Source organism: Polypterus senegalus, chromosome 14 (genome assembly GCF_016835505.1).
Source record: "Polypterus senegalus isolate Bchr_013 chromosome 14, ASM1683550v1, whole genome shotgun sequence".
NCBI lineage: Eukaryota > Metazoa > Chordata > Cladistia > Polypteriformes > Polypteridae > Polypterus > Polypterus senegalus.
Genome location: NC_053167.1, coordinates 39,580,797 through 39,601,488, shown reverse-complemented (window position 1 = coordinate 39,601,488; position 20,692 = coordinate 39,580,797). Strand labels below are relative to the sequence as shown.

At 38.1% G+C, this 20,692-nt stretch overlaps 1 protein-coding gene across 1 annotated transcript in view; it reads right to left on the bottom strand.

Moving 5' to 3' along the window:
* Positions 1-20,692, bottom strand: part of LOC120514797 (cadherin-22-like) — a 1,212,176-nt gene that overhangs the window by 590,834 nt on the left and 600,650 nt on the right. The window contains exon 4 of the mRNA XM_039735358.1: positions 19,802-20,096. Coding sequence (XP_039591292.1) covers positions 19,802-20,096 — 295 coding nt within the window. The remainder of the gene's footprint in view (positions 1-19,801; positions 20,097-20,692) is intronic.

The following is a 20,692-nucleotide window of genomic DNA, read 5'->3' as shown; positions in this document are numbered from 1 at the left end:
TTTGTATCTCAAAAAAGAAAACTGGGGCCATTTTTGGAATCAGTAGGTCAAATATACCCAGACCCAAGCCTAACATTTGAGGTACCAAAATGTGTGTTGGCCAGGGATCCTTACTTGCAATCCTTTTACTGTGGAGTAAAGAATGAAATGCTGTCAATGTCTTTTGTGACCTCTTCCGCCTTCCAAACTCTTTGTTCTTTCTCATTCCATCTACTAAACAGCTTAGCCAATAAAGACCAGCAGTAACATCACTCATCTACAAGCTAAGAGGTATATGAACTTGACATCTTCACCTTAAGAGTCATGTACAATAATATGAAGAAATTGTAAAATGTGAGCTATTGGAGAATGTAGTTTACCGCTGTCCTCATGTTCTATGTCTGTATCAGGGTTTTTAAGTTTATCTAATTATTTATTTGAGCTACACCAAATCAAATTCTGTACAACTGGCATTGTTATTAAAAGGGCCTGTGTAAAATTGGATGGAATGTTAGAACACATTTTGAAGAGCTGCAATGAAGTATTTGCTTTATATTCCAATAATTGCTGAGTAACATGATTTGGTCCACACTACTGACTGTGTGATCCTGACTGACTGGAAAGCCTTGTTCTTTACAGTGGAGTGCCTTAGACAGCAGGCCAAACTTCTGTTTGGATACCATACAAAAGTTGTTAGTTTAATTTATCATACATGCTCCCTGTGACAGCCACAAGGAGCGCTATCTAATGGAAAAAAAAAATCTTTGCTGTACTTTGTCTATACAGTCCATTTCAGTTTTGGTATTGCGAAAAGGTAACTGATGACAAAGTCCCCTGAGACTCTTGGCCCAGAGATTTTGTAATCACTGAGGCTTTTACAGTGATTAAAGACCACAGGCTACAGCAAGGAGTGTTGGTTTTATCAACCATGCGAGGAAAGTGAAACTCAAAGGCGCAAAATCTTCCAAGCCTGCAAAACTCTAAATTGAACTCTGTCATCAGTCATCTTCACCACACTAGAACATGAAAAAGTCACTATTCTTTCTGACAATAAAATTTCCAACATCGCATTCAAGAGGAAACGTAATCCTTTGAACTGATGATCTTAAAAGGATGTCTGATCAGCCAGATAAATACAAAGTATATAGAGAAAATCAATAATGAAAAAATACAAAACTAAGACTGAAAGTAATTCTTATAAATGAATGCATTGTTTACCAGTTAAGTACATTTATTAGAATAGTATCTGTGTTTATTTCTGTTGCATGATTTTACATCAATAAAAATGCATGCTCTTGTGATTTAAAGTTCTAAGAAATGCTGAGTTAAAGTGAAGTCTCTAGGATGAAAAACAAAGCACCCTCCACACCATCTGTATTATATTATATAATATTATCTATTTTACACAATTGGATTAAGAAAGTATTCAGACGCCTTCACTTTCTGCACACTTCATTGTGTTGTTGATTCAATTTTATAGGGATACATATGTCGTTATTGCCCATCAATCTACACTCAATAACCGATAATGGCAAAGTGAAAATATGTTTTCGGAAGGCTTTGCAAATTTATTACCAATCAAAAACTGAAATCTCTCAGTTCTAGAAGTATTGTGATCAGGTGCATCCTCTTGGCTTGAATTATCCATAAGATGTGTCTAGAACTTAATTGAAGTCCACCTGTGACAAACTGAATTGATTGGACATCATTTACAAAGTCACACACCTGTATATAAAAGGTCCCATGTCAGAAAAAAAAAACAAGCCATGTACACCAAGGAACCCACTGTAGACCTCTGCAATCAACTTGTAATGAGGTAGAGATCAGGACAAGGTGATAAAACCATTGCTAAAGCTTTGAGTGTTCCCAAGACACAGTGGCCTCAATAATTCTAAAATGGGAGAAGTCTGGAACTGCCAGAACACTTCCTAGAGTTGGTCACTCGACCAAACTGAGTAAACCAAGTGAAAGGGACCTTGATCACATAATGACTCCGACTGGCATAGTGCATGATGTCAGTAATTACTTTGCTAGACACCTAGGCTTTACAGTAACATGCAATGGACTTTAAACCAATATTTTAATGGGTTGATTTTATCCAAAGGTACATCTTCTTTTGTGATCCTGTTCTCTGTTTCCTTCAGTAATTTACTGTTCATTTCATTTGGTCATATCAAGTATTGTGTGTAGATAACTACAGACCAGTGGCACTTAAGTTTTACATCATGAAGATCTTTGAGAGAATGCTTGAGTCCTCTTGTTGTAGACCACCTGGACCCACTGCAGTTTGCCTATTGCACAAAGACTGAAGTGGAGGATGCAATTATCCATATGCTCCACAAGGTTTATTCTCACCTGGAAAAAGATTGCAGGACTGTGAGGATTGTTTTTTTGATTTCTCCAGTGCCTTCAATGTCATCCAGTCTGAGATATGCAGGTGGATGAACGTATGGTCTCCTGGATAATGGACCATCTGTCGGGCAGTCCGCAGTTTGTTAGACTCAATGACTGTGTTTCTGATATTGAACAGTGGAGCACAAGGAACAGTCCTGTCACCACTTCTCTTCACTCTGTACTCCTCAGACTTTAAATATAACAGCAGGTTATGGCACTTGCAGAAATTCTCGGATAATTCTGCACTTACGGGGATGAAGGGATGAGAAGGTGTAGGAATCAGGTGGAGAAGTTTGCTTCTCGGTGCAAAGAAAATTACCAGCAACCTAACATCAGCAAAGCTAAGTCCGGCCACTACTCTGGGAGTGGCTATAAAGCTAGTGCACTCCTACAAGTGCTTCAGTGTCCATATCAATGACAGTATGGACTGGTATCTAAACACAGAGGAACTAAATAAGAAAGGGAAGAGCAGACTCTTTTTCCTTAAGCAACTGCATTCCTTTAATGTAGGTTGTGACATCCTTCACATCTTCTATAACTTGGTGATGGCCAGTGGGATTTCCTAAGCAGTGGTGTGCTGAGCTGGTAACATCACTTCAGGAGAGGCCAAACAAATCAACAGGCTAATTGAAAGGGTAGGCTCAGTTATTGGACTCACTCTGGACTCCCTGGTGGTCGTAGCAAAGGAGAGAATTTAAACAAAACTGAGTGCCATTATGAACAATGCTGCACATCCACCCTCTGGCACACTAACACTGAAGACTTTCAGAAAAATGAATTATTCAGCAGAAGTGTGTCAAGAAATGCTACTGGGGCTCCTTTTATACCAACAGGAATATGTCTGCATAGCACCTCACTAGGACTGTAACTGCCAGATCAGAACTTCTTTCTTTTTAAATTTTCTTCCTTTTTAGTCATTCTAGTGTGCGTTCAAACCATAATGTGTATATCTATTTTATGAAGAATGTTTTATAAACAGTATGAATATTTTTTAAGATGAGCTATGATATATAAAGCACTATATATATATATATATATATATATATATATATATATATATATATATATATATATATATACTGTATATATATATATTGTCACAGACGACTGGGGTTCTGACCCAGCAGGGACGCCTAAATGGATCGGAAGGTCATAAGAATAGCTTCCGGGCCACAAGGGGGCAACCGCCCTGGAGCAGGAGAGGACCACGGGAAAGGAGAAAAAGGGTTCTGGACTGTTTGGACCTGTGGCCACCCCCACTGGCCGACTTAAGCCTCGAGGAACCTGGAGACAGTTACTTCTGCCACACTCTGCAAGATGGCAGAGGAACCTGCCAGGGATGCCCGGAGTGCTTCCGGTGCAAAGGGCAGCACTTCCGCCACACCTGGAAGTGCTGCTGGAAGTTCATCATCAGCCACCTGGAGCACATCCGGGCGGGAATAAAAGGCGCCGCCTCCCAGCAATCTGAGAGCTAGAGTCGGGAGTGGGAGCAGGACGAAGCTCCCAGGAGGAGATTGGCAGTGAAGGATTGAGTTCATTGTGGGTGATTATTGCTGTGTGCTTTGTGTTGTGTTTGTGACTGTATTTATTTATGTTAAATAAACATGTGACTTTTATAAAGATATGGTTTCTGACTGGTGGTGTCCGGGCAAGTCTCACAATATATATATATATATATATATATATATATATATATATATATATATATATATATATATATATATATATGAAATCCAATGTTTGTCTGTATGTATGTGTGTTCGCTTTTCACAAGTGAACTTCTTTGGATCAAGTTTTTTTCTGTAATTTGCTTGAACATTCTGGTTGATTTTGTGACTTCTCTCATTGCACTAAGCATCATAGTTCGCTTGCAGTACCAATTTATTTGCGTGAATCCAAGAGAGAGGCTAAGGGCTGAGTGGGGGGGAGGTTAGAAGTGGGACCTCAGGAGTGGGGAGGCAGGTGAGGCGCTCCTTACTCACGCGCCAGCCTCCATTCAAGTCTCTCGGTGTACCTCTCGGTGTACCTTGCCTTGTTCAGCAGATATTATCATCTATAGATTGTTAAGGAGTAACGTTTGATGCTTTTAAGAGAGAAATCAGAGATACGTGTGTTTTAGAGGGCAGCTACTGTTTGGCAGAGATATCAAGGTCACATGCTTTTCTCCCCATGTTGGGGGGATGCTCTCCTGTCAGAGCTGAACACGATCAGATACAGTGCCAACGTTTGATGTTAGAGCGTACCTACCGTCCACTTGGCCAGAATTACATTTTTATACATTTTTTTATTGATTTTTAAAATTTGTCCTGTTTTTCTACTACGTGGGTGGAGCTGAGAAGGACAGCCAGTAGAATTATAAATAAAACCACAAAATAACTAATTCCAAAAGTATTAGCTCTTTCCTACCACAGATATTATGTTGGTAGTTCACATTCATGTCCAAGTGTATACAGCACAATGATTTTTACTTACATTTCTATCAAGATTAGAAAAATAGCAGCAAAAGACACCATCAGGCATTAAATGCATTTTGAAGAAGATATATAGAAGAACCCTGCGGTGAGTTGGCACCCTGCCCAGGATTGGTTCCTGCCTTGTGCCCTGTGTTGGCTGGGATTGGCTCCAGCAGACCCCCGAGACCCTGTATTCAGATTCAGCGGGTTAGGAAATGGATGGATGGATATATAGAAGAACCAGTAGTAGCTGTTGAATTGCCTTATGATCTGAGTAACAGCTGACAGAACTCTCAAGAAGGCTGGAGATTGACTGAGGTTGTAAATGGGAGGAAATTCAGGCAGTTCATCCAGAGTCCTGATTAAGTAGGGTATTAAAATGTTCAACCCACCTCATCAGAGTGCTATTCTGGTCCTTCAAGACTATTAGACCATCTGCTGTTTTCAGTAGAATGATGCAGCAATTTTTTGTACCAAAGATAGTTTTGACAGCAGTCAGTGACTGAATTTCCTTTGTCCACCACTCATTCTGAATGATCTGAATAGCCCTCTGCACTCCTTATTGAGCTCTCTGCCATTGCTGCCTGATAATACTGGATAAGGGGTTATTTAGAATTGCCCAGTGTGCATTTTGCATGTTCTTCAGTTGGTCATTGATAGTCTCCGAGTTGTCGTCAAACCAGCCCTGATGGTTCTTGCTCTTATAGCCAATGGTTTGGTGTGTTGACTTATAGAGAGCTGAGCTGATGTAAGCCTATGTCTGGTCTATGGTGCTCAAGGAAGGTTCCATTACAGACAGTTACAGTAGTAAAGACATGACAAGACCAACGTCTGGACCAGAAGCTGTGCTACATATTCTGTCAGGGTAAATTTGTATGAACAAGACAGTTGTATTGTGGGTTTTCCTCCCACATTCCAAAAAATGTTAGACTGATGTTTTTCTGCCATTTTCAATTAAAACCAATACAAAAATCTTTAAATAGAATTTCCCTGTGCAGTGTGCTATAACACCATGTAACAGCCTTTAGAGATAAGATGTATGGATGGAGCCTCAGTTGATGTTAGTTATTTAGAGTGTGTATGTCAGTAAATGTAGGACTGAATGAACAGTGAAGAAACTGACAACCTGTTGTCTACTGTCTTTAATTACAAGTTATAGAACACCTACACCACACAATACACTTCTCAGCTGAATTGAGTACAAAAGGAGCACAAGATCTGTGTATGCCATGTTTGATCTTCACTGGTTTACAAGTCTGCAGGACTCCAGGTTGAAGCTCATTAAAGAAACATTAAAGTAAGCAAGAACTTGTTTCACAAGTTGAAACTCATGGGAAAAGATACAGAAGTGAATATTCAGCAGAACACATGAAAGAAAATGATAAATCTTGTTTTGAAATTCTGAACAAAAAAGTAGTACTGTTTTTTCTTTGTTGACCACCCTTTGCTATTAGCATATCTATGTGGATATGTTCCGAAATATAACTAGGCAGACCCCAAAAGCATTTTTACAATGACAGATTACTGACTGCACAATTTAAGAAAATTATACACATGCTGACAAGCACTTCTGTATTTATGCATGCTGTGAACAATTTGAAGATGTAAAGACACCATTGTCAATCCCAATAATAACTGAGAAATGAGATACAATATGTTCAAGTTGACGTTTTTTGCCATGGGTACAGAGTTTAGTGAAATTCTAACCTGTAACTCTCTTGACAACATGATCAGCTAGTCAAGCCTTGACGTTACCTTGAAATCCCTGGTTTCTTTCATACCAAAAGAGACTTACAAAAAAGGTAACCTGAGAACTTAAAAAAATGTGCAAGTATTGGAATGAACACAGTACTATAAATAGCATCTGAATACACATTACAGACTGACAATGATTCCCATATATATGTGCCATTTTGTGCCATGTGTGAAAGGAACAAAACTACCCATTAACAGATGATAGTTTAAGAATTAAGTTGTACAGTTGCACTTTCAAAGGTAACTTAAACCTAATTATGGCACTTGTCTTAGGGGTGATCAGTGGGGCTTTTTATGAGAAACCTTTTGATAGGGACACTAAAAAACTGCATTACCAGAAAGGAGCATCTTCAGTGTATTAGCATCTTCCCTGGAGTAACCCTTAAAAGAAACTCCTGAGTATTCTGTGTCTGTCACGAATGATCTGGGATTCTAATTTAATGATGTATCCACAAAACAGACAGAGGTAGGAGAAAAAAGGACATCGAGAATGGTCCAGTTAGACAAACACACTTTCCAGGATCAACAGCAGCACAGTCATTAAACACCTCATAAAACATTAGAACACTTTGCAACTATGGAAATGTTTGTAATGTGTCCAAATATTTGATTGAGTCTGACAGTGTTCAACAACACACAATAAACTTACAGTGAAAAAAGTATTGACTCTCTTGGAAATTCTCACATTTTATTGTTATGCAAATTTAAATCACATTGGATTTAATGTATCTTTTTTGATACTGGTCATTATAAGAAGACTCTTTAATTTCAAAATGAAATTAGATCTTTGCAAAATTGTCAAAATGAATTACAAATATAAAACAGAACAGTCAATTGGTTTTAAAAGTCACAAAATTAGTTTAATGGAGATCACCTTTCTGGGGTTTCAGATGAATGTGTGGTGATAAAATATGATTGCCTAACCTACACAAAAGAACATAGCAAGAAACTCATTGAAAAGATGACTGAAAAGCACAAGTCAGGGGATGGAGACAAGAAAATATCCAAGTCACTGAATTTCCAGTTAAATCGGTCATGAAGAAATGAAAAGAGTATGGCACAGCTCTAAATCCACCTATAGCAGAAGGGCTGAATGGTCATGCAAGAAGAAGATGAGTGTGTAAGGCCACCAAGAGACCTTCGATGACACTAAAGGAGTTACAATAATCTACAGTTAATAAGAATGGAGAGACTGTGCTTCACCAGTCACAGCTTTATGGGAGGAGTTGCAAAGAGAAAGTCGCTGTTAAAAAATGCACATGATATCTTGGCAGAGGATGCGTGAGAGACATTGAAATTAGGTGGAAGAAGTTTCTGTGGTCTGGTGAGACCAAACCTGAGCTTTCTGATTATCAGACTAAACTCCACAATACATTGCACATTGTCAAAAACACACCATTCCCACTGTGAAGCACTTTGGCGGGAGTGTGTTGCAGCACTTGTCATAGTATAGCAGTTGTCAACCACACGAGCGCTTAGGAGGCAGCCAACAAACCCTAAGGTGAGTGCATTCTCGCGAGATAAACAATTAATATCAAGCATTAATACCTCTCCTCTTCTCTCACCAGAACTACTGAAGAAAATTAATGGAATACTTCACTCACCACCTGCAATTTCAGATCCACAAAATGGCATTCTAGACAAGACATCATTTTCACTTCTGTCTGATGACGTCACTTTTCTGGTTCCCATGTGATGACGTCACTTCCGAATCATTCTAATGATGTCACTTCCAGTCCCAACAGTATGATGTCACTTCCTGTCTCAGATCGATGTAGTCACATCCGCCTTTCCTGCTATGACGTCATTTCCACTCATACTAACTTCCGGTCACCACTTTGTGAATAAAAACCACTGACTTACTGCTATGTGTTGTGAAATGTCTCTGATTTTTGATCAATTATTCTGCAATTTTCCTACTGGATATTATACAGGGCAATTCCCCCAACTATTTTTCAGTCTGCAAGTCTCTTTATTCTACCACATGTGGTGTAGTCAGCAGAATTTATTTGTTCAAAGATGACTGAAGAACAAGACGTAAATACTGTTCTAACCACCATTATGGCTGAGCTACAAATGGTGACAATACAGCTCAGGGAAACAAGGACCCAATTGGCTGAATCAGAAGCTCGGGCTGAAGCGGCAGAAAGATCGGAGGTTGCTTGGCCTCCCCCTTCTCAGTTAGCCCCTTTAACTGAGGGAGATGACGTAGAATTTTATTTTTGGATTTTTTAACGCATGGCTAAACGAAACGGGTGGCCAAGGTCAGAATGGGTGCACATCCTAGCACACTTCCTGAAAGGGGAAGCGCAGAGGGCCTATTACAACCTGACTGAGGAGCAGGCCGCTGATTATAACACCTTAAAGACTTAAGTCTTTAAGCGCTATGGCGTATCTGTGGTCCAGCAGGTGAGAGAATGAAGGAAGTGGCACTTCGATCTCGAGTGACCAATTCAGACGCAAGCCTTTGAAATCTGGGGCAAGTTGGGATGCTGGTTAAGGCCAGATATGAATAATTCCCAAAAAATAGTTAAACAACTGGCTTGTGAAATTTTCATGGGTGCCCTCTCTGAACAGCTTGCTCAGGAGGTCCACAAACAAACGTATAAAAACATGGATGCCTTAACTAATGTGGTCAAGTGGCACTGGGCGGTCTGTAAATCAGAAAGGTTGGAATAGTCCGCTCGCCAACACAGACAGGTTCGTGTCGCAGCCCCTAAGCCCTCTTGGCGACTCACAGAACCTCTAATCCAACAGAAGTGTGAGGAGGTCAGACACATCTTCCCTGCATGCCCTACTACTGAGCCCATGGATTGTTCCCACTGTATGATAGAGAGGTATTGTAGTTTGATTAATTCTTTGTCCCTTCCTCATACAGGAGTATTAATAATAAATGGATATAAAGTAACAGCTATGTTCGATTTGGGAAGTAACCTTTCCATTGTTGCTTGCCATTATGTATTACCACGACAGTGGCTGACAACTAAGGTCAATCTTAGATGTATACACGGCAAAACTCGTGATTATAAATCCACCTCATGAATTATATCGGCTGATGACTCTATGAAGAGTCTATTAGCTGCGGTTTTGCCCGATCCACCCTATCCAGTAATACTGGGGTGGGACTGATCTGATAGTAGATGTGGTATTAACATAGCTACTCCTGTTAAAAAGATGGGCTCATTAATGGATGGGGATAATACTGATCCGGCTGCCTCCAAATCATGTACGACTGCCACTAGGACTCATTTGTCAACTCTGTGTGACGGAGCAGAAGGTCCTTTTAGCCATGTGATTATGTAATTTCTGGCTCATTCTGATGACATCACTTTCAGTCTCAGATTGATGACGTTACATCCACTTTTCCTGCCTTGACATCATTTCCACTCATACTTCCTTCCGGTCACCATTTTGTGGATAAAAAACCACCAACTTACTGCTGTGTTTTGTCAAATTTCTCTAATTTTTTATCAGTTTTTCTGCAATTCTCTTACAGGTCCACTGGACATTATATGGGGCAATTTCCCCATCTCTTTTTCAGTCTGCAAGTCTCTTTATTCTACCACACAGTATAGGTATTCATAGCCTTACCTTTGTTTTTACTTTCTCGTATACGAAGGAAAGTATTGCAATTGTCCAAATATTCAGTGTCAAGATTTTGATGAATCTCAACATTTTAGACCTCCCAGTCTTTCTCATATACAAAGTATAGGAATCCTCCAAAAATTAATTTTCAAGATTTTGATGAATCTCAATGTTTTAGACCTCCCTGAGGCCAAAAATACAATTTTTGGAATTACAGTATGTCTGTGTGTGTGTGTAAGAGAACATGATAACTTGAGTATGCTTTAGCTTAGGTCAACCAAATTTTGCATACAAGTATTAGGTTCAAAAGTAGATTTCTATAAACTTTTTGGCTATTTCCATTAACCGGGAGTGGTACTTTACCTTTTATTCATGCAGCTGCATAGTTCTATTTATTCAACTTTACTTTTATAATAACTGTTCAATATATTTTTGATTTGATTTGATTTGTTGTTGATGGTTCTTTAATGTACATAATATAAAAATATCATTTTTGTCTTGCGGTTTACTCCTCAAATATCCATCCCCATATTTGAGTATACGAGAAAGTCTAGGGGAGACCACTCCAATTTATTTTAATGGCTATTGAGAAAATGGACACACTTACCCTGAATGAGGAAGAGGACCGTCAACTCACCAGAGGAGATGTGGCCTCACATTGGCTCAGGTGATTCAGACAATTTTGCGGGAATCGGACAAACATCCGGATAAGCAAGGTCCACTGTCTGTCATACCCTGCCACTGTTGAAAAGGCAAAAGAAGAAATACGAGCAGTGCATTGCCTAGTTAAAAAGGAGCATAGCAAAGTCCCGGGCAAAAAGTTTAAAAAGTAAAGAGTACTTACTGGAGAGAGTGCAAAAGCATGAGAGAAAGAAAATGAAGCAGTTCCTTAAGGATTGTGTGCTGACTGACATCTCGGTAAATGGGAGAGTTTCTGCTCCCTGATTGGAGGAGTGAGAGTGTGTCAGCAGGGATTGGGTGCTACAATCCCTCTTCAACATATACAGTAAAACTGTGGAATAGACAACAGAGGTCATCTTTTGACCGAGTTTAGTGTCTGGCTAACCTTCAGACCAATGTGGTGAGCAAGTGTTAAAGCCCTGGCATACCAATATTTTTATTTCTTTTTCCCTGATCTGTAAGAAGGAAAAAGAAGAAGGGAGAACATTTGTTTTTGTATATAGTATTTTTTCTCTTTCTCCTTGATTATTGCTTTTGAGAAGGAGGAAGAAAGAAGATATATTTCTTTTTGGCATAAATAGTATTTTTGAATGACCATTTATAATACTCCATTTTCTTTTTCTTTAGATGGCACAAGAGAAAGAAAAAGAACTGTAATATTAGTAAATATTTGCTGTGTGTGTCCCATTAGGGTTTTAATGACACTGAGTTACTTGGACTTGGGAATTTTTTTTTGCATCCTTTTGTTTGAAGCACCTGTACTGTAAATGAAAAACACTTGCTTTTCTTCACCTTTATAAATTTTTGTCCATGTTTTTCACAGTCGATATGTCCATTCCATGAACTTCAAAGGCCCAAGGTGTAGCATGGTGCCAATCCCCACTACACGGGGTCTCACATGCAGCATCATGCTGTGAGGATGCTCCTCTGCAGCAGGCTCTGGAAAGCTTTTGAGGATAGAAGGGGAAATGAATGCAGCAAAATATACAGACATTCCTCAAGGAAAATAAGATGAACAAACCTGTGCCTTGGGAAAAGATTTGTTTTCGACATAAAGCCAAAGCTAAACAAGAATGATTTAAAAACAATAGTGTTCATGTCCTGGAGTGGCTGAGTCAGTGTCCATTTCTCAATCCAATTGAGAATTTATGACTGGACTTAAAAAAAGACTCTTCCCTCACAATTGCAATGCAACCTGAGAAAAGTTGAGCAGTTTTACAAAGAAGAAGGGAGGTAATGGGCAGCGCATAGATAGCTGATAGATAAAGCTAAAGCAAAACTGATAGCGACCTGTGCACACATACTCAAGGCTGTCATGATGGCCAAAGGTAGAACTGCAAAATACTGCTCTCAAGGCAGACCTTCCACATAGCAGTACATTATTACTAAAATCTATTGAAACCCCAAACAGGTGATCTCCATTGAACTAGTTAGTTTTAATTAAGACCACTTTGTAGATATCTGGTTTCATTAAAGAGTGTTTTTCTGTTGATCAGTATGAAGAAAGCCAAATTAAATCCAATGTGATTCAATGTTGTACATATAACAAAATTATGAAAATTTCCAAGGTGATGAATACTTTTTATAGGCACTGTAAATGAACAATCCTGTAACAAAGTTATAAATGAAATACATTTGTTTATTAAATCTTTTAGGGCTAACTATTTTTACTTCCTTTTGTTTCAAGGCTGAATATTTTTCCAAAAAAGTCAGTTTTCTAAAAAGTACACAAAGCAATGGTTTCACGCATAAATCAGCATAAAATACTTATTTATGACAAATTTCACTCTTTTTTATGCTCCAGGAGCCTCTACAGTAGGCATAGTCATATAATTATTACATACCTGTTTGTCCCACCACTCGTAAGCTGGAAGGCACTTTCTGGTAAAAAAATGGCTTAATGTAATCGAGTGGATACTAATCCGAGCAGGCCACATCGTTTAGTGAAATCCAGTTGCCAGCTTGTATCCCACAGATCGATGTCTGTATAGTCTTCCCAGGGTGAATGTTTTTGTAGGCACGTCAGCTGCACAAGCCTGTCCAGCACTACGATCAGCCGGGGACCGGTCAGCTGATGCAACTACCTGACTTTCGTTTTTCGATCTCTGGATCACTTGTATCAAAATTGGAGTTTGATAAGTCAGTGTCTGATTCAGCAATAATACACAATAGATAAATAATATGCATAGAGTATCTCACTTTGTGCATTTGCTTCATTCACTCGCCCGATGTCGAAGCCATTCTAGACGTTGCTTACTCTATTCTACTAATGCACTTGCAGGGTTTCAAAGTCACATCAAAGAGTCTAACAGTCCTCCAAGCAAACAGGGTCTACCTATAATGTAACGTGAATTTTATCAACATTTACATCTTTCTTTTGCCCACTGGCCCTGATATCCATTCTCAACCCCTTGTGTCAACAAAAGTCGATATCCGCCCTAAAAGAGTTAAGGTAAATCACTGTAGCACTACTGACATTTGATCTGTAAGATTATACTACAGGGTTAGGGTTACGGTTACAGAACAAATAAAAAACATAAAATAAAAATGAAAGAGCAGATGTTGCACTAGAAGAATACTTTTTAATATTTTCTCTCATTTACAGCTTTATAGTCTTCTTCAGCTGAAAACACTGCACTCGGATTAGTCATCCTGATAGAGGGTCTCCATTTATGAATAATGTAATCAAGTTTCAAGATATCTGCAGTGACCAAGTCATGATTTAAGGGAAGACAAAGTTTTGTTAAAAGGGCTAATTTGAACCAACAAAGTCATTTTCAGAAGATGAAACCATTTTATCAGAATAATAAGATTCAATGAAATTGCCAAGACTGCACAGTTGTTACCTGGCAGATTGAATGGCTTGCTCAAGATCTCCTAGTTGGAAGCAGAGCGGATAAATGACTTAATCAGAACCATGCAGCTAGGTATGGAAGAAAATGGTAAGTATCAAAGAGCTGAGAGACTGAATCATCTCCTGAAGATCACAGTTTCAAAAAGTATCCCTCTGCTTGTATAAATAGTCTGTATAAAAATAACACAGCAGAAAGCACATAACCGTTAAGTGACTTTGATTGCAAACACACTGCAAAAACTTGTTATTTTTGTATAAGAAGCTGAAGAGGCATTTTTTTCAGATCCAATTTTAATAATTTATGCTATGAAAATGCTTGTTCAGTCTACCTAGAATTGTAAAGGAATCAGACACCAGTCGTTAGTGACTACAACTCCCTCCTTTAATCTGCTTGTCATTCTGTTTACCTGCCTTTTTTATTGCCTGCCATTCCTTTGTCTCAGTTTTGTGTACTTAACTGTCTGCCTGTCTTGAATACTTTGAGGCATCTGGTCCAATTGATCTTCAAAGATGAAGAGAATAATCTGCCTCCATTAGCACTTGTTCTCCCAAGGAGTAAACACAAACAGAAAATAAAGCAAAATATTTGACTAAGCCCTTTTTTATGTCACTAGAGTCTGCAATTCTCTCAACATATGAAAAATGAAGTTGGTGTTCCATTGATGTTTAGCCTGATGTGTGTTGATTGCATGTAAACAAGTGCCACTTGCACATTTTACGTATATGTACATAACTTTCATCAGGAACATAAACTTTATCATACTGGAAAAGATACATTAATATAGTCTTTCCTAGTCCTAATATAAGCAAAGCTATATATAAGGGTTTTCAACTAGTACTGTATATAAATGTGCCGCTTACGCAACCAGTCTTCCACCAATTACTCTTCATTTGGTTGTAATCAGACCCAGCTATCCAGGTTGCATTACAAAACGTTTTCCCAGAAGCTGCAGCCTTGTAACATAACCTGAAAATTTTTGAAAAAAGCCTTGGTTTTGTGTTCAGTTTCTAGAGGAGGTTTTCACCTGCAGTTCTAACGTCCAGGCCAAGTCCATCACCTATAAGCTATCAAATGCTTCACATTGCATGTTACATTATCTCAAACCTACATGCTGTTTTACCCTTCCGATCAATCTGACAAAGTAATAATTTGTAATAAAATTAGAAAAAATGTTGTAATATTGCTGTGTGAGGCCGATGCCACAATGCTGACTGAATTTTCCTTGTCATGATCCTCGAGGCGACAAAACTTTCAGGGTTGGGATCCAGCCCCACTGTGATCCTGAACTGGTTAAAAAATGGATCAAAAAATGGAGGAACTTTAAGGGTTTATTCACAAACACTATAAATTTTACTTGTTTATCCTGTTGTACTGACTCCACTCTACAGCAGCAGACTTTGAATATGATTGGAATCAGGAGATTAATCAGGGGTTACTTAACAGGCAAAGATTGATAATCGGAAGACAAGCCCAAGACATGAGAACAAAATCGTAAATCAAAGAACATATTTGAGGAGTCAAAAACTAAAATTGATGATTAGTATCTTAGTTAATTAATCTATATTAATTATTAATTACCTTAATTAATTGATTTTTGCCCTGCGGTGGGCTGGCGCTCTGCCCGGGGTTTGTTTCCTGCCTTGCGCCCTGTGTTGGCTGGGATTGGCTCCAGCAGACCCCCGTGACCCTGTAGTTAGGATATAGCAGGTTGGATAATGGATGTATAATTGATTTTTTATAAGTAAGCATATTTTGCCATTCCTTGTGAGTATTATAGGATTTTTGGGTCGGAGATTTTAATTCTGACATTTCTATAACCTTTTTTTCTAATAGTTAGGAATACATTGTTATAGTTTTAGATACCATAATGATTTTCATGCTCACTATCATTCTGTGAGTTCGCCTATTAGCATGCACTCTTGGCTGATCGCAGCGCCTGATGTCATTAGTTAAAAAGTCGACTGTCACAACCCTTCCTGGTTCTTGACTTGTACTTTCATCTTCCCCTTTATAATTCTTGCTTTATGATTTAGCTTAGTTTAAATGCAGGTCTGTTTTTCTGGTTTTGATTCCCTACTTGTCTTATGTTTCCTCTCCCAGTCATCCCATTAACCCTGGTTGTCTTCTCTGTGAGGGTCAACACTAAAACATTAAATTAAAGTCATAATCGATTAACAAAAGAATTCATTGCCAAAAATCAGACAGAACGACTAATGAGAGCACGTGTCTTTTCTTTATTTTGTCCACAAACTTTAACAAATAAGGTGGCACACAACATTGACCTGATGATGTCATGGGCCACACACTTTAGGCAGACCTTGCCTAATAAATGCATGGCAACCATACCAAACACAATGCACAAAATGGTGTAGCTCATATCATAGACAGAATGGCCACACTGCAATATGTATTTACAAAAGATCATTATTAAAGACGTATCTAAACAAAAAAATAAATGAACCCATTACATTTCTTAGCCTCCCAAACTCCCAAAATGATGCCTTGGTCACATTTTTAAAAGTATAAGAATAAATTTGAACAATTAAAACACAATTCTCCCAATTCCTATGAAATAGAAAAGAAAGACATGGGACTGCCACGGTTCAAAACTTGTCATGGCAGCCGACAAACACCATTTCAAAACTATAGGTTAGGTGCTGTCTGCAAAAAAATAACAATCATTAGTCCTGTTTAACTGGTCTGGTCTGCACATCTCTACTTTTTCAAATATTTCCCCAGTGCATTTGTTCTGTTCTGTTCCACAGCCAAACATACTGTAGCTGGTCAGAATAGATTGGGTTGCTTCTCCACCTCTATATCTTGCCATATTTTTATTTGGAGTATCTTATACTTGTAACTGAAAGTTATGAAAGGAATTAGGTAGGAATTAGGAATAAGGCTTTTTGATGTTTACTCACTTACAGTAATAGCTCAGCTTAATTAAAGGTCAATGCAAGTAAACCTAAAAGAGAATAGTGCTTACAGAAAAAATATATCTGATGATTTTTAGGCATGGGGTGATGTTGAAGAAAGTATATATGACTTAGGAATTTCAGTTGTAAATATGCAAAATAAAGGCTTCCACAAATTTCACCACAAATGAAGTGCACACGTCTACACGTACATGCAGAATACACATTTCTTTTCTTATACTCTGTACTCAAACACACAGCTGCCACACAGATTGCACATGTGTGTCTGTTTGTGGATAAATGACGTGTCTTAGTTTATCATTGCCTTAAATATCAAGTTGGAGTTCGTATCTCTGTTTAACAAAATTGGAAAGCCAGCTGAGAACAATGAAAATCTGTGCAACTTCACCTACATTATCAACTACAGTACATCTTTCTCCTTTTCATTTTTCGTTTGTGTTTCATGAACCTGTCTTACAAATACTTCTATTTGCTTTGGGTTCATCTCTGCTAAGTGTCAGGTGAATCACGTGAGTCATTCATGAATCAAATGAAATAGAATTGTGTGACTCATTCTCAGGTAATGAGCTTGCTTAAACTTAAAAGAATTAGAACAGTATAACATCAGAACACTCTAGACGAGAACAGGCCATTCAGCCCAACAAAGCTCGCCAGTCCTTTATCCACTTGCTTCCTCCAAGAAAACATCAAGTCGAGTTTTGAAAGTCCCTAACGTCTTACTGTCTACCACACTACTTGGTAGCTTATTCCAAGTGTCTATCGTTCTTTGTGTAAAGAAAAACTTCCTAATGTTTGTGCGAAATTTACCCTTAACAAGTTTCCAACTGTGTCCCCGTGTTCTTGATGAGCTCATTTTAAAATACAAGTCTCGATCCACTGTACTAATTCCCTTCATAATTTTAAACACTTCAATCATGTCACCTCTTAATCTCCTTTTGCTTAAACTGTAAAGGCTCAGCTCTTTTAATCTTTACTCATAATTCAACCCCTGTAGACCTGGAATCAGCCTAGTCGCTCTTCTCTGGACCTTTTCTAGTGCTGCTATGTCCTTTTTGTAGCCTGGAGACCAAAACTGCACACAGTACTCAAGATGAGGCCTCACCAGTGCATTATAAAGGTTGAGCATAACCTCCTTGGACTTGTACTCCACAGATCGTGCTATATAACCTAACATTCTGTTAGCCTTCTTAATGGCTTCTGAACACTGTTGGGAAGTTGATAGCTTAGAGTCCACTATGACTCCTAAATCCTTCTCATAAAATGTACTCTCGATTTTCCGACCGCCCATTGTGTATTCAATATATATATATATATATATATAATATATAATATTTTTACTTCCTATGTGTAATACTTTATATTTACTGACATTAAATTTCATCTGCCACAAATCTGCCCAATTCTGTATGCTATCCAAGTCCTTCTGTAATGATATAACGGATTCCAAATTATCTGCTAATCCACCTATCTTGGTATCATCTGCAAACTTAACCAGCTTGTTACTTATATTCCTATCTAAATCATTTATATATATTAATAATAGCAGCGGCCCTAGCACTGACCCCTGTGGAACACCACTCTTAACATCGGCCAGTTCTCATGAGGTTCCTCGCATCATCACGCTCTGCTTCCTGTGTCTGAGCCAATTCTGCACCCAACTAAAAACATCAACCTGAACTCCCACTTCTTTTAACTTGATGCCCAACCTCTCATGTGGCACCTTATCAAATGCTTTCTGAAAGTCCAGATAAATAATATCATAAGCACCACTTTGATCGTAATTGGAGAATGATATGTGCTCAGTGTGTTCAGTGATCTGGAAAAGTGTGTGGTAAAATAAAGTTGAAATCAAATAACTGTTAGAAATTAGGATCATATTTTTATATGGTTCAGTTTTGTGTGACTAATGTGTTAAATGTACAAAAGGACCTAAATGTATCCATTTAATATTATGCTTTTATATTGTTTGAAATAATTCCAAAAACTAATCGTACAAAAAAAAAAAAACAATCAAAACATTCTAATATAAATGTGTTGTTAATGTATTCTGCTTGTATGATGAACCTGATAATAATCAAAGTCAGTGGTCCACATTCAACGATAATGATTTAGTTCTAACTAAAAAGAATCATAACTTGAGTGAACAAGAATTATTAATCAGACAAAGTGGTACATTCACATAAACTTTTAAAAACTAAGAGACAGATTGTCCTGTTGAGAAATAAAGAGGTGATTTTGCTTTATTAAGCTAAGCAGGACAAGCACATAAACAAACAAAAATAAACCTAGCTACCAAATACTAATGAAAAACAAGAATAAAAGTAAAAAAACAAGAAAAGAAACTCGCAAGCAGCAAAATAAAAAAAGTTTCATTTAAGTATTTTATTGTTTGTTTATTTAGCAAGTTTGTATCCACAGATTGGATAATGAAAGGAACCCCAACTGACTTTTTATCCTGTTGTAGGGATTACTCATGGGTCACGACACTAGAAGCCACACCCCTAACAATGCAGAAAGCGATCCCAACGATGGCTCTAAAAACAGCGGCTATAGAAAGACCTAAAAAATACCAGTCATGAAGACAGAAAATACCAAATGAATGCACTCGAAATCTAATCATGACATTGATGGCATCACACAAGTGCTTTAGAACTTCTGTTGAGGTCTACTGAATCGATTCGCTCGGACTTGTAAATTAATGTTTTTGATTTACTGATAAAGATCACTGAAAAAGTCATTTGCAAATTTACCAGCAGAAGTCAGTATTACCACAACACAAAGCTGAAATCCAAATAATGATGCAAATTGCAGAAGTCCTAGAATCCTTTTGAAAATTAAAGAACATGAGCGATTTCTTAACAACAATCTACACATGAAGTAATGGCTGCTGCTATGTTTTACATGCAAGATTCAATGACATCACATACATCTGCAAACCATATGGTGGCAACCAAGGCCTCACTGCGAAGTACTGAAGACACAAAATACTTTTTCCGCAGTCAAAAACTATAGTAAAACAACAGCAAAAAAATGCACTAAACAACATTAAAATAAAATAAAAGCCATCAAAAACTGATCAAAATCCATGTCATAAGAGCAGCATTACTGTTACATTAGTGGCTTGGCCTTCAGTTTGCTATCATACTCCAGCAATATTTCAGCTTACCTATAGGTGATAACTCAGGAACACTCCCAATGTATGGTCCTTCTAGGAATTTTGGCTCACTGTCATTAATATCCTGAACCTTGACAACAAATTCAGACTCGGGTTCAAGAGGCTGGTCTGTGAGGCGATCTCTGGCTTGAGCTCGCAGAGTATAAAAGGTCTTCTCTTCTCGGTCAAGACGTTCAGTTGCATGAATATCCCCTGTAATCTCATCAATAATGAAGATTGTTCCAGCACCCTCTCCTGAGATTGTATATTTGATGGACCCATCTCCTTCATCAGAGTCTGAGTGAATCTGAAGATGACAAAAATATCAGTTAATAGAGATGCTAAGTAATAATTCTATGTACAAACTCCTATTTTGCAACCACTGAGGATTAATTCAATAATTATGAAGAGAGAATAGAAATCACTAAGTACTGTATACTTTTTTATTGGATCATTTTATTGAATTTTTAGTTACAAATCTTTTTTTATTTCCTCATTAAAATGTTAAGTTTAGAAAAAGTATCATTGCTAAAGAATAAATCCATATTATTGTATTTTAAGAAGATAAAAGAGTAAATATAGAAGTGGAAACAATTTTGAAAATGAATATAATATTAGAACATTTATGATTGAATTGCACGGTGGTGCAGTGGTAGAGCTGCTGCCTCAGACTAAGGAGACCCAGATTCGCTTCCCGAGTCCTCCCTGCGTGGAGTTAGCATGTTCTCCCCATGTCCGGCATGGGTTTCATCCGGGTGCTCCGGTTTCCTCCCACAGTCCAAAGACATGCAGGTTAGTTGCATTGGCTATTCTAAATTGTCTCTAGTGTGTGCTTGGTGTGTGTGTTTGTGTGGGCAGGGTGTGTGTTCTTGTTCCTGCCTTGTGCCCTGTGCTGGCTGGGAT